Genomic DNA, 13,823 nt, shown 5'->3' on the forward strand with positions numbered 1-13,823 from the left:
ATTGCTCATCTCGACGTAGGTGCTGAACCCGTGACATTGACCAACTGGCCAAGTCACTGATAATTTCTACAGCACATGCTCGTGAACGAAAAGAATATTGCCGTCAATGAATCCNTGATGTTACAGTATGAAAAGCAGTTCGCTCTTCGGTGAGCGAGGCGACGGGTATCCAAGAGGAACCCCTGATGACCGACTGTGTAAATTCAATAATATCCACATTTCTACCAAATCTCAAGCAGAATCATAAGTCCAGGCGATTTGATAATAGAAAGATCTCGGAAATGCGAATTGCCAGGATACCCGGTGCATCTAACGCATCAGTCACATTGAGACCGGGTGGGAACCCCGCGGCTCAAAGATGGGCGCTCAACATCGTAGGGCAGCCAATACTGAAAACATACGGTAGAAGATTTAAAAAAGCCATCTATTATCCAAAGGGACGGCCTGGCTGTTTTGAATATCGCCCCATTTGTTCATCTCTTCAGCACTACGAGTCACCGTGCAAGCTCCAAGACATGTCTTCCGGTAGGTCATGAGCTCCCACGAGAACACACGGGATGATTGACTTGAAGCCACATGAGATGCGTGGTATGATGCCAGTGACACCAACCATTTCCTGTCCTGTCGCGAAGGAGAGAGTTTTGGTGGCCCAGGGCAGCTCGACTGGGGCGGGGATTCTGAAGTCAATCCGGTACCATTTAACCCTGCTAGCTTCCTTGAATCGGATGTCGACGAATCCCAGTTCACCTGTCTTTTGTCAGCCAATGGGGACGACGACGGAGCTTTCATCGACTGGAACGGACCTAGTCTGCTTTCGCCGCTTACCGCTGCCGGGGACGTCTTTCGCTACGTCTCTGCGACCCTGCCACAGAAGGTTATCGATTGGCTCGAGATTCATTTTTCCGTTGCGCATAAGTGCACTGGTGAAGTCGTCACAATCTTGCCCTTCTTCCTTCCTCGACGCNAGTCCGCTCTTGGGGACATTAGACGATGCCGCGCACAGATCCTTGATACTATGCGCAGATTCACTCGCTCCATGTATGCGGCTGATTTCTGCTTTCGTCTCCTTATCTGGCCCCGGCAGGACTACAATCCAGTTGGATGGAACCCAGGCGAACCACTGCAGACCGTGCCTTACCCAGAGCCAGAGTGTGCGCTGGATCCAGAATGGTTCATTCGGAATCTATTTAGTTATTTTTGATGTTCAGAGCGGTATCGTAAGGTCGGACAGATCTTGCGAACAGATAATCTTGTTGGAGCCCCCGGGCTCGGGATTCATATTGTTAGTTGAGATATGTACACTGATTTATAGCAAATTAATTGTCTCTACACACGGCTCCCTACACCTGAATCACGGTTCAGACTGCCCTTCAACAGGTCCTACGAGCCGTCAGAGAAGTAAGACACCTCCGGATTCTGGGGCCTGCGCGGACGCGACTCTATGCGTAAAGCCTTGTTTGTGTTTGGTTCACAGCCGATCCGGATCACGCCTGTGCGTCGCCTGCCGACCCACCGGTACACGAAACGGTGCAGTACAAATGTCAGAATGAAGAACGCAATTCCCGCAGACACTGCTCCTGTTGCAACGCCCACGTTTTGTCTGGATATGAGTTGCGCTCTCTGAAGTTGATCCAAACTGGAATCAGTACCGACGGCGCTTGTCGCGGTGTCGGATGTCGTGGTCGTTGAAGGCCTCCCTTCCGGGCCATGAGGAGCTGTGGGCGTGTCGGTTGGGATTGCAGGTTTTTCAGGGGCCATATTTATCGACGTTGACGTCGTTCCGTTCTCCTTCATCGGCCTGGCAGTTGTCCCACGCAACCCGGAGTCACATATCTCCTCGGTTTTGGCGAAGCTCCTCGACCGGCAGGATGGCATGTTGCTTGGATGCAGGGCAAGGCCGCCTCCATCGTGTTCATCAAGAACTGGAGGCGTGGAAGAACTGATGAGGGCTGTCTCTCCCTCAGCTATGGCATTCAGCGACCCTCCATTACCAACCATTTGGTCATGACCAGAGAACAGAGGTATGATAAGCGGCTTTGCAGGCGTCCTAATCACAGCAACCTTTTGCCAGCTCCTTGACAATGCATCGGCCGCTTGAATAGGTGTCGATGTCGCTGGTTGTTTGTGTGACAGTCGATGTGCGTACGATGTGCGGTGAAGCTGAGATGGGTCTTCCACAGGTCCTATGTATGCGGCCGACCCGGCTTCTTGATCGAGGCTGTCTTCTTGGTTAGGACTGCTCCAAACTGTCGGAATAGATACGGTAATAATTTTCTCAGGTGCTGGTAAGGTCTCTGCCAGTGGTGCAGCGGTTGTAGTTGGAGCGAAGTCTAAAGGGAGTGTGTCCGTCTCAGAGAGAGCATTCCAACCAGTTACAAGTGAGCGACCTGACTCCGGTGCCATCATCCAATCCAGCGGGCTCACTGTATCCATGTCTGTTTCTGAAAGCATATCATCTGCCGCCGTCAAGACAGATGGAATGGGGGGAGCCTCGGAATCGATGGTGGGCGGCCCCGTTTCGCTAACGATAGGAAGTAAATCTGAAGGCAAGTTCAACAAGCCAGGACTGGGTGTGGTCGTTGGACTGTTCCTTCCGTCGCTAGTGAATGCTTTTGAACGTGAAGGATCTGACTGAAATGTAACCGACAGGGTATCGGCTGCGCTTCGATCGCTCGACCTCGGGGCCTGATCAGGGGTTGGTATCAAGGGTTTATTTGTACGCGTATCGGGCGAGCCACCACTCTGTATATTCATGGTGTTTGAAAGACTTGGGTTGTGCTGCTCCGCCTCTGTGGTTATCGTCTCCATGGAATTTCGCTGCAGTGAAGCGGACGACTCGGTAGACTGGGCAGGGAAAGGCGAGGAACTGCTTTCGATTGAGTCCATTTTCCCAGCACCTGCACCAAATGAACGACTAGACGTTCTTGGCTCTCGTCAGATCCTAAGCTTCCCACTCTATTGACAAGCGTCTGTGGATGGCATAAACCAACCACAAATGAATGAGCCCGCACGTACCTGAGAAGGTGCGAGGGAGTGACTGACAGCCTTGTCAGTACGCGACTGAGGGAGCATATGGTAGTCACCGAGTCTATAAAGCACCTAGGAGTCGCCATAATGACAGCATAGGGGCGCAACGCCTTGATAGCGTTAGCTAGGTGACTTGTCGTCTTGACTGCTTCGCTTGGACATGGCCGAGGGAAATATGTTTTGCGGCAACAAGGTGCGATCCTTCTCCCCACTGAAAGATATAAAAACTTCACGTAAATCAGCGGTAAAGCCTGCTCGGGAGACATGAGCATTCGTCTTCTCAGCGTACCTATGCTTTCGGTGGGCGGCTCAGAGAACGAGTCTGCTCAGTGTCCGCCAGACACAGAAACATTCTCCCTCTGAGCAACAATCGGCCACGTTGGCGACGGACTGGCCATATCCATCTTAAAACATGCCGACCATGGCCGCCAGAATATACTGCTCGTCTACCCACTTCGAAAGCCCAGGTACAAACCGTGTATCACGTCATATGCCGAGCCATCAGAAAAGGACTGGTCGCATATCTGTATCAAGGCCGGGCATTTATGCGTGGCTCCCCCACGTACATAGATGCCGCCTCGTTTTATACCGCAATCTTGTCGTGTACATAACAGACGCGTCCCACCCGCTCACCAAGACAAGTATCCCGACACCACGCGGAGAGGAGCTCATTACTTTTCCGCATGTTGCCTTTCCTGAAGTTTGTGCCGTTGGTACTCTCCACCGCGGTGTTAATCTGCCTGGCTGTGGCCTTTTCCGCTTGCACATCAACGTCCTCTCCGCAAGACCTCTTCTTCATTGAGGTGATTCGCTCCACACCCCCGCGTCGAGATATGTCACTGACGGAGCAAAGGTCAATTTGACGAGGTTTCCGAAAACAGACCATCTTAACCCAGCGAGATCCTTTGATCCTCCTGGAGTAGGAGATTCCTCTTCTCCGCTCCAACAGCGCAACGTCATCGACAGCATCACAGGGTCGGCAGAGAATGCGGTCAGCCAGATCGGTGGGCATGTTCAGGATCTCTCGGACCAGCTGCATTCACTCCTACCGGAGTACTATGCGGTCGGCCTGTGGAGTTAGTGCGAAGGCAAGCGAGGTGGCCAGGCTTTCTCAAACTGCACAGGGCCCAGTACCTCCTTTTCCTTCGACTTAGTCGACGTTCTTTCCAGTCGCCTGGGCCAGGCGAATGGAGTCTTAGCAGACTGGACGCAGCCAGCCCTGAAGGGATATCGCCGTGTGTCGCATTGGATCGTGGCCGCCTATATGATGGCGTTCATTGCTGCATTGATTGCTGTCGTCGTCGGTCAGGTCGGGTTCCCGTTGGCCAAGCTAGTGGCTATCATCTCTTCAGTGGTAAGCCAACCAGAGAAATGTTAAGTCCATGCTGACGACGGACAGGTGTCATCTCTTTTGGTCATTGGAGCGTCTGTGACGGTGACAATCATGTATCAGTTGCTCACGCGAGGCATCAACAGTACGTTGGAGCAAGCGGGCATCTCTGCCAGTCTTGGACCACGGATGCTGGCAACATCATGGCTCGCCGTGGCGTTCTCGGTGGGTTCCAGTTTGTTCTGGATTGTGGAAAGGTGCTGTTGCTGCTGTCTCTGAGGGTGCAAGTTCTGGCAATCCAGGGCGGTATGAAGGGCGAGGTGCGCATCTTCGGTTTTTGAGGTCTTTGGACCTCGGTCTTAACCTCTATCCGAGCAAGCGGCCATGATCAGTTCGCTTATACCTGATCACAACGCGCACGCGCATTTTTGCAATAGGGACAATCTAAGTGTATCATCGAGTATTACTCCTTTCGTAATGAAATTATGCTATCTCCTTCCTAGGCAACTGAAGATGTTTTTCTCATGAGAGCAGCAGAGCTAAGGGGTCAATTGTAGTATTGTCTTGTGTATGCTAGATCCAACATTCTACCTAAGTCGCTATGCCAAGTGACAGATCCACGCGATCGTAGTTGCCACGGTAAGTCACCACGCCCCACCCGAGCCCCACTGCCAAAGGAACCAAAGAAAGGACAGTAGAATGACGCCCCCTATCATTGCAGACATACCTAGGTTCTGCGCCCCTGCCCCTGTGAATACAGTCGAGTTGGCCGGCGATGTTCCGGATGACGGGGACACGGGCGAGTCGGTTGGTGTTGTCATTGCGCGGGCCGAAGTGCTCCTGTCTTTGGCATCGATACTGGTAGATGAAGTCACTGCACTGGACTTGGCTCGAACGGACGCCGTGACGCTGGGGTTGAGTGGATGGGTTGTATTTCGTCCCGATGACGCAGCCGCTGAATGAGAGCTGGTGACTGTCCGTGAAGGAATTGCTCTATGCTCGCTCATAGTGCTTTTGCCGAGTGGGGTTGAGTCGTAGGCCTTATATGATGCCAATACAGCCACAGCACCGTCCGGCTCAAGTCCGGTGGGAGCTGAACAGGGTGGAGTTGAGTGAGCCGCAAGGTTCTCGGGAAAGACCAGAACAGCCGCAGTAATGCTGGCCAGCATTATCGCGAACCAAGATCTGTCCATGTTGAGATGAGGTTTCGCTCAGTGTGGACTTGGGTTTGGAGAGGGCCTTTCCAGGTCTGTGGTGATGGGGAAGGAGGGCATTTATGGGTTACCCTCTAGACTACGTCTTCGTCTCTGAGAGATACCTTAGGAGACCTCCAATGAAGGTAGCATCAGTTATGTCCTGTAGCAGGTTGTTACATGCCCGTAGCGATGGGCTTCGAAAGCGAGTTTGTCCCTAAACGCACTATTTAGAGACAGATATCGACTTAAGTGAGGGCTTGTCGGTGAGAATCCTGCGGGTTATATCCAACTGCCGCGACATGGTTCATCTATCAATCAAGCCATTCGATTAGCTGCCGTCGAATTTGAATGGCTTCTCGTTGGCGCTCGCAGCTAACAGACTGTTGGCTCCAGAAGCTACCGATTGCATGCGACTAGCATGCTGCGATGTATGACGGCCAATCTCGACACTGACCTATATATAAAGAAGCCGATGTTACGATGAAGACTACTACAGCTATATTACTGTCATACCTACCGACCACGGTATCGACAATTGCGTCCTCACTCTCAGCTTCCCGGCTAATGCCACCTATTCCAGAGCAATCATGGGTCGCTCTCAGCAGCAGCAGCAGCAGCAACAGCAAGTACGATCTACTGTCGGTGGAATCCGACTGACCGGGGCTCCCCAACCGCCATTGAAAGCATCTGGACGACTGCATCAGACCCGACCTTTCCAACGATACCCTGGGTCCGGAAAAGCTCAGAATCAGGTGGAGACGCAAACGAAGCAACAGATACGCGAAAGTTGGCTTCAGAGACTACGACCAAGGACACGGGCGGCTAGCAAGAAGAACAACTAGGCCGTGCATGTGTTCGCTCGCATTCAGCAAGGCTTTTGGACAAAAATTGAAGCGCCTGCTGACAGCTGTGAAACCTAAGCCAGCAGGACTTCGAGTGGTGCGACCAACTACGCGACACATATCGTCAGTTCAATCTCAACCTTTCAAACCGCATCAGGGCTTCAAGGCTCCCACAGACACCGCATATTCTATTAGCTTCCGAAAATGCAGTATTGTGCGTCTCGTAGCTTTAATGAGCCCCTTATTCCCATTCCCAAATTGGTGGGGTACGAATGTAAACAGGCCTCAGTCTTATGGAGAACGGAAAATGAGGCTAGGCTATTATCGTGGTCCGGCGTGCTACCCGCTCAACTGCAGTTTGGATGCTAGTCTATATACCTAATACCCAGGGGAAATGTTCTGTCTGCTTTATTTTGCAGGATAATTTTCTGAGGGATCTGAAAAAACGCTCATACCGCTGTCTTACAGGAGACGCCGCTTGTCTCGCCCGCAATCACTGGAATATATAATAGGATTTTCACTTTGGCGTTTTTATGACCTGTTCCTTTCACTTCCACATTTCTGCAACCCACAAATGGCTTCCAATGCACAATGTCCAGGCTACAATATACCACTATCTCAGCCAACTCGCCTTGAAGCGCTCCACTCTAGACTGAAGGGCGTTACACCTGACTCCACCCGGCGACGAGACGAACTTCGGGTTTCCGAACCTATCCAAGACGACACCGTCAGGGAAGTTCGCGATGATTGGGATTCCTCAGACGGGGTAGATGTCGCCGAAAGTTCGGATCGTAGTTCGGATGGTACGAAGGTCAATAGCCTAGACGTCGGCGGTCTTCTGGAAGAGTATGTATGGTGCCGTAGAAGCCGCGATCGGTATGAGAATGACGCTAAGAATTCGACAGGCTCAACGAGAGGATCGAGTACGTTACAAGCTTATCTCCTTGTCGTAGACTTTGGAACGTCAGGTATTGACGATCGATTACAGAGCCTTGGAATCCAGTATGGAGGAACAGGAGTGGTGGAACAAAGAGATAAAGCAGGCCGTGGATCGGTTGCATTTTTTCTAGCAGCCGACAGGAACAGCTGTGGGGAGGAAAATGGCCCGTTGAAAGCAGCGACTAACTGAGGCCAAGTACGAGCCACGGAGCATAAAAACACTGTGACTCGAGGAAGGTTATTTACTGTAGATTAAGAATTCGCTGCGCTCCATTGACCAATTGTCTCTGAAATTTGACACAAGAGCTCTTGTTTTCCGTTCAATTGAGGTAAGAGAAGGGGGTAAGCAACAAATAGAGGTAGCATCTATGGATAGGCACCACTGGAAAATGCACGTAGTGCACTTCAGGAGCTTCGCTTGTTTGAATATGAAGAAGCACCAGGCCAATATCGAGCCATAAAGTGGTATACAAATTAGGCTCCAGTCTATACCTAGAGGCCCTGGTTCTTGAAATCCTAGATTTCGCTTGTTCCACTGGCACTTCGGACATACTTTGGCCCCAGGTTGGTGTGCAGCGTTGGTGACTACTGTCAAATCAGAAACTTTAACGTCAGAAGGCTGACTAGCTCCGAAAAGCGTAGATTCTAAGGGAAAGCATGTTTCATTAGTCAAACATTTGTGCCATGACAGTTTTAGATTGACCACTGGCACATTGATATGCTCCAAGTTGCAAAACAGTATATCTGGTCCTTACCTTACTTTTCGGTTGCGTTCTCGTGCGAACGCACTGGGATGCACACATCATGAATTAGAGCCGGCTAACCTTTTTCTGATCTCTCCCAACGTCTTTGCGTTACCTGATTTCAATGCGTAGTCCAGTGCGCTCTCTTCCCTAACATCTTCAAAGGTGAGGTTAATATTTTTTCTTTTCAGTAAGGCCATGGATACCTCGTCGTTTCCCTCTTCTATAGCGAGCATTAATGCTGTGCGACCAGCATTATCTCGGTGATTCACATCGACTTGATCCTGTTTCAGAATCTTAACCACAACTGCCGTTTGTTTTAATATAATACCCCACATCTGTGCACTCATATAAGACCAGCTGCAGTTGACGTTGACGTTGGGTACACGTAGCAGCCGAAGACTGCTTCCCTCATTTTTGTGAATTAATGCGGAGATTAATGGATGTACGGGCCCGTTAATTCGGCTGTTGACAGCCACTCGCTGGTCACTCAAAAGCATTTCAAGTAACTCCATCGAACCGCTGCCTGCTGCAATCGCCAGGGGTGAGAGATCGGTAGAACTTAGATTAGGATCTAACCGCGCGTCGTCAAGAAGTCTCTTTACAGCCGCTTTGTTTCCTCCGCTGACCGCGAAGTAAAAAGGCGTGTGGCCTCCGAAGTCGCCCATATTGATGTCAACAACGTTGTGCCGTAGCAGGATGCCAAGCGGACGACAGTCATCGTTCCATGCTGCTTAAGATAACGGTGTCCGTCCCTTGGAGTCAGTCACATTAACATCAATACGATTATCCCGCAGAAGCATCATCATAATGTTGGGTTTGTCATGTTGCTGCGCTGCGATGTGGGGTATTGTCTGTCCAGCATCGTTTCGGACATGCACGTTCAGCCGTGGTAGGCTGAGAAAACAGTATGTGGCGGATAAACTCCCTATTCCCACTGCTCGGAAAGGCCCGGTGCTGCTTTCGTGGTCCACATTGTGCTGGTATAGATATTTTTTCACCGATTGGTAAAGGCCTCTGTTCACGCTCATCAGGGCATAAATATCCCGTGTGCTATGAAGCATAGCGGCTGTACGTAGCACAAGTTCGGGTGGAAGACTTGAAAAAGACATCATACATAAGAAGAGTATAGCTGATGCAGCTGACGGGCAGTTTAGAGATGAAATAATACAAGACCGTACAGTCGACTAAATAATGAGAAGAGATAACGCATCTACGGAGGTGTGCACTAAAAGTATCCGCGCGGCGCTAGTGTACCAAATGTAACACTTGTTCAATATTACTAGTAAATTTGTATGAGAGATGTAACCCAGGCAACATAATTGCGGCTATCTATTTAAAATGCCCCTCAAACACGCAAAAAGGTCAAAAGGAGAAGAAATGAAGCTATTCACAGTCTATCCACTCAGGTGAGAGATCTTGACGAGTGGAGAGCTGTCCTTTCAACCGCTTACCTCTCCAATTGCGTGTATCTGAGCCTTCTCGATACTCGTTGCCCCCCTCTAAGCGGATTATCTCATTACGATTTATAAGTAGGCGTTGAATCCAGTCCTGGATCATCTTCTGTGGTAGCTCATTCCACGCCTTAATCCATACCTCTTTAGCAGTCTTTCTATCCCGAGGCGCTCCTCGCGCAGTTGTACGTTTCTTTAGCCATGACCAACAAGGCTCAATTGCATTAAGATCAGGTGAATTACCCGGCCAGTCATCAATCCGTTGGATACCATAATAATCGTATACACGTTGCTGGGCGTGGTGACGATGAGCAGGTGCCTTATCCTCTAGAACTCGTGTATTCGGCCGTGCCTCCTTGCAGCGTTTCGCGAAAGGGATAAGATAGGGAATTAAAACCTCCTAAAGTAGCCCAGAAGTTAGATATTATAAAGAAATCGTATATAAAAAAGAACCAGACCTTTTGATACCGATACCAATCAACCCCCCCTTTACCCTTGCGTACAAGCTTGCCATTTTTCTCGTTCCATTGAAATTCTGGCTTTCGACCACCTCTAGGACGAAGTTGAAGCCGACGAAGAGCTGTATTCAACTCCCATTCCTGTCTGCATACTGGCTCAAGGTCTTCATTCATCTCTTCAATTGCTTTATCTGCATTTCGTCGTTGAAGAGCTGACTCTGGATCGTAGATATATAAAGGACCTTTAGAGTCCCATGAAAAGCATGCCCATACCATAAACTCCGAGCAACCCTTCCACCGTCTTCGTATACACGTTTGATTATATTGATCCTCAGGTGTACGCCATACTCGAACCGCTCCGCGTCGTTGACCTAGAACAACAGCCGTTTCATCGGTAAATATAAGATCTTTTATCGAATCGTTGGTCCACGGGTTCTGAAGACAATATTCAAGCCGTTTGGCCTTCATCGCGTCAGTAAGACCAGGTTTAGTAGAGGGTTTCGCATTATTTAAGCCATAAGAATGAAGAATACGCAGAACTGAAGATGAAGATATACCGGCTTCAAAAGCTAGTATTTCAGAGGATTTCTCACGCCCAGCTCGATCCTTTGAAATACTCTGTAGTATAGAACTTTCTATAGCTGGAGTAATTTCTTTAGGACGACCTGAGCGCTTGCTATCCTCGAAATACTCCTTCTTAACCCTTAGAGACTCCTCTGGTTTATATCCACGCGCCTTTGCCTTCTTTATAAGGTCCTGAATCGTCCGCGGAGCCACCTCTAAATAAGAAGCAATGTCCAGCGTTTTGAAGCCAAGGCCATATAAAGTAAGGATCTGGACGCGGAGTTCTACCGGATGATAACCATTGGCAGGCATCGCGGGGCCTTGAAGGTGTAAAGAGATCTCGGTGGCTTATTGAATTATAGAGGCAGGCAGGAGGTTTTAAAGACACTAAAAATCTGAAAGATCCGTGAAATAGCGGTCTGAATAGCTTCAATATTGAGGATTTAGAGGATTCAAAAGGAATTGACGGAGCAGAAGATCAAAACAATTAGTTAAGTCAGGATTATGTTTTGATGTTTTATACCTCATACAAATTTACTAGTAATATTGAACAAGTGTTACATTTGGTACACTAGCGCCGCGCGGATACTTTTAGTGCACACCTCCGTATGTACAGCAGGATGGACAATTCTCACATCGCGGGCACAGCGCTGTGCTTAGGATCCACACAAAATAACGGACGGTTCACTAACCCTGGAGCGCTTGCACTAGCCGTTGAGGATATAGTAGGTGTACGGACCACCGCAACATAAAGAGGCCGCGGCCAGCTGGTAAACCAGCAGATGATTTGAGGTGGGTCCGTAGGATAAAGGATGGGCGTTCCTCTGAGGCATCGCACTGCTTTTCGGAGGCCAGCTTCACACGGCCATGCATTGTTGTACGTTCCGATACGTACTTCAGATATGCTACAGATCAACGGTGTCAAACAATGGCCATCAAACTTCGAGCCATGCATATCACAACAAGCCACCGGTCATAAGGCCGTCAGTCTAGATGCTTTTGGCCACTCTATCAATATTGATCTTGCTGGAAACAACTCCTGGGTATGGGCCTCTTTATAATGCGGTGGTTCTCTATTTCAATGACTGATACGAACACACTAAGCTTTATGAATCATACCTGGGCCTAAAAGCAGCACTCGGTTTGACAGACATAGTAACGTATCAATTGTCCGCCTGTCCGCAGTGGTCCCACAACCCGACTATACACCAAAAGATCAAAAGCTATAACCCTTGTATCCATGTCTTTTTTAAGTTTTCCGCCCGAACTTGTGCTCCATACGGCCTCTACTCTTCACAGCGGACGGGATATCTATGCCCTGGTGAGCGTGAACAGAGGCCTTTACCAATCGGTGAAAAATATCTATACCAGCACAATGTGGACCACGAAAGCAGCACCGGGCTTTTCCGAGCAGCCGAGAGGATCTTGTGTAGCATTCGCCTGTTTCCCTAGTCGAACAAACGGTCTCGAGAGATCCATTGTGGATTCGCTGGTGGAATCGGCCCATATCGTACGTCGGCGTTTATTTCCGTGCATGAGGGTTTGTCGATGTGAAAGCGGATGTGATGAGACAAAATCGAGTGACTAGTGGGTACTTTTAATGACGAGTTTCCAGCATTCACAAAATTTATCTCTGGGCGCTTTGTCTCGAGACGCGCCGGCGTGGTGTATCGGCTACAAGCTGAGAGGATTGGCGTTATTTATAGCGACATGACGGAATCGATGGGTTTAGTAGGGTGCCGCCTGCTAAGCAAATAAACCATTCGGTGTGATCTTGCTCCACACCGGGTTGCCCGCTGGTAAGGATCGATTCTCATTATGGCAATACGGTTTAGATTTAGAGAAACGATAATACGACCCAAAGAGTACGCAGATAGCATCATTGTATAACTGGTCTAATCATCAGTTGCAGAGCTTGAAGCATCCGTCGTCCTCCAAATGGAGAGGCTGGCCATGAGTTTGTGCGCCTCAAAATTCGCAGGCCGTTCAAGTGCTCTCCGAGGCGAACGTTCATCCGTAACCCAAGTACACTGGCCATTCAGATATTGAACGAAGACACTTTGGCCATGCTCTTATTGCGGACACGACCATCGGTAGTCCACCTGGTCTGTATCCAAGGACAGTATCTTACGAGAATATTTTCTTGTGGCAACTCATTTGAGCCCTTAGTGGCGCCCATAAGATGGTTGATGGGCGCTTAGTTCATATTGCTTGTGCTGTGCAAGATGGAGGACTCCGAGGACGTGTCGAGAAAACAGCTTATCAAGTCAATTAGCACGACGGCATTGCACGCATGTTCCGAAGACAGAAGCACCTAATTGAGGGTGCTTGCTTGGCATGACGACGTGAAATGCTCCAGCGACATGTCCTCTGCCAGAATAGCTGGGCGAATGTAAGAAGTATGGCTTCAAATCCCACGCGTCAGGTACCGTAGGGCGGTCTGACTCAAGTCACGTGATTAGCTACCCGATATCCTGTAAGTCTCCACATGGAGATAATGCTCACATGTTACAAGCAACCACCGCAGTAGATAACTCTTGGAGTGTTTATATGCCACGATGTCTACTCGAATTGGTGTGCAGGAGAACTTCTTGCAGTTTGTACAATAATGGGATAGGATTCGGATGTCTCTACAGTCGGCGGTTGAATCAGTTTGACAATTAAGAAACTCTCAGAGTCTCGTTGAATTAATGCCAAGATAGGCTAGTACAAATATGATTAGTATCGGAAAATTTTCTGTTACGTCATGTTCTGGAGCGGTAGTTAACGTAATTCACCAGTCATCCGACCGCCACTAGTAATCCGACCAACTTCAAATTGTCGACGCGTTGTCCAACACGTCAACTTTCAAGCAATTACCATGCCACGAAAAAAGCGTCTTTCTAATCAAAATCTAGTTGAACAGGAGAACAGGATTCAACTTGCAAATACATCATATAAGAGTGGTGAAATTCCTTCTATACGCCGAGCAGCAGCTGTTTTAGAAGTCCCATATGGGACACTCCGAGACCGACTAAATGGCCACGAATTTCCATTAGAACGCCGCCACCAGAACCATCGGCTATTTCAAACTCAGGAGGACTATCTAGTACGATGGATAGTATCAAGGGATCAACGTGGTTGCCCTCCGCAGCATTCACATGTTGCGGAAATGGCCAATTTAATTTTAAAGGCGGATTCCTCAGTTGTCCCTGAACCCATTGGACAAAATTGGGTCACAAAACTTATTGCACGCCGTGACGAGGTCAAAAGTCGATTTGCACGTCGATA

General features: G+C 49.3%; 6 protein-coding genes across 6 annotated transcripts in view; 4 read left to right on the plus strand and 2 right to left on the minus strand.

Moving 5' to 3' along the window:
* ASPSYDRAFT_844621 (uncharacterized protein) overlaps nucleotides 1-1,291 on the plus strand; it is a 1,526-nt gene extending 235 nt beyond the window's left edge. Inside the window, exons 1-3 of the mRNA XM_040851354.1 lie at nucleotides 1-19; nucleotides 73-525; nucleotides 582-1,291. The exon at nucleotides 1-19 is cut by the window's left edge and continues 235 nt beyond it. Coding sequence (XP_040695748.1) covers nucleotides 186-525; nucleotides 582-1,201 — 960 coding nt within the window. The 5' untranslated portion in view covers nucleotides 1-19; nucleotides 73-185 and the 3' untranslated portion in view covers nucleotides 1,202-1,291. The remainder of the gene's footprint in view (nucleotides 20-72; nucleotides 526-581) is intronic.
* On the minus strand, nucleotides 1,254-3,034 carry ASPSYDRAFT_52769 (uncharacterized protein). Its single transcript, XM_040848550.1, has 2 exons — nucleotides 3,016-3,034; nucleotides 1,254-2,923 (listed from the first exon to the last, which is right to left on the minus strand). The coding sequence occupies exon 2, from the start codon at nucleotides 2,884-2,886 to the stop codon at nucleotides 1,381-1,383; it is 1,506 nt and encodes a 501-aa protein (XP_040695749.1). The 5' UTR covers nucleotides 2,887-2,923; nucleotides 3,016-3,034; the 3' UTR covers nucleotides 1,254-1,380.
* A 676-nt stretch (nucleotides 3,035-3,710) lies between these two features.
* Nucleotides 3,711-6,379, plus strand: ASPSYDRAFT_96036 (SUR7/PalI family protein; the record flags this gene model as incomplete). The annotated part of the gene is made up of 5 exons (XM_040853199.1): nucleotides 3,711-3,830; nucleotides 3,881-4,103; nucleotides 4,152-4,381; nucleotides 4,427-4,582; nucleotides 6,134-6,379. 5 exons carry the CDS (start codon nucleotides 3,711-3,713, stop codon nucleotides 6,377-6,379), a joined length of 975 nt encoding a protein of 324 aa, XP_040695750.1.
* Nucleotides 6,380-6,949: 570 nt separating this feature from the next.
* On the plus strand, nucleotides 6,950-7,743 carry ASPSYDRAFT_52772 (uncharacterized protein). Its single transcript, XM_040848551.1, has 3 exons — nucleotides 6,950-7,245; nucleotides 7,301-7,318; nucleotides 7,384-7,743. The coding sequence occupies exons 1-3, from the start codon at nucleotides 6,970-6,972 to the stop codon at nucleotides 7,522-7,524; spliced, it is 435 nt and encodes a 144-aa protein (XP_040695751.1). The 5' UTR covers nucleotides 6,950-6,969; the 3' UTR covers nucleotides 7,525-7,743.
* Nucleotides 7,744-9,505: 1,762 nt separating this feature from the next.
* On the minus strand, nucleotides 9,506-10,034 carry ASPSYDRAFT_115241 (uncharacterized protein; the record flags this gene model as incomplete). Its single annotated transcript, XM_040839991.1, has 2 exons — nucleotides 9,506-9,931; nucleotides 9,990-10,034. Coding segments are annotated over 2 exons (471 nt in total), but the record flags the coding sequence as incomplete, so codon positions are not given.
* A 1,616-nt stretch (nucleotides 10,035-11,650) lies between these two features.
* Nucleotides 11,651-12,197, plus strand: ASPSYDRAFT_844875 (uncharacterized protein). Its single transcript, XM_040851357.1, has one exon. It carries the CDS (start codon nucleotides 11,794-11,796, stop codon nucleotides 12,139-12,141), a length of 348 nt encoding a protein of 115 aa, XP_040695753.1. The 5' UTR covers nucleotides 11,651-11,793; the 3' UTR covers nucleotides 12,142-12,197.
* The last annotated feature ends 1,626 nt before the right edge of the window (nucleotides 12,198-13,823 follow it).

The sequence above is a fragment of the Aspergillus sydowii genome (genome assembly GCF_001890705.1).
Source record: "Aspergillus sydowii CBS 593.65 unplaced genomic scaffold ASPSYscaffold_30, whole genome shotgun sequence".
Lineage (NCBI taxonomy): Eukaryota > Fungi > Ascomycota > Eurotiomycetes > Eurotiales > Aspergillaceae > Aspergillus > Aspergillus sydowii.

Excerpts from the sequence above, each read along its gene's own strand:
- ASPSYDRAFT_844875 (XM_040851357.1), top strand. The coding sequence starts at position 11,794 with ATGTCTTTTTTAAGTTTTCCGCCCGAACTTGTGCTCCATACGGCCTCT.
- ASPSYDRAFT_52772 (XM_040848551.1), top strand. The coding sequence starts at position 6,970 with ATGGCTTCCAATGCACAATGTCCAGGCTACAATATACCACTATCTCAG.
- ASPSYDRAFT_52769 (XM_040848550.1), bottom strand. The coding sequence starts at position 2,886 with ATGGACTCAATCGAAAGCAGTTCCTCGCCTTTCCCTGCCCAGTCTACC.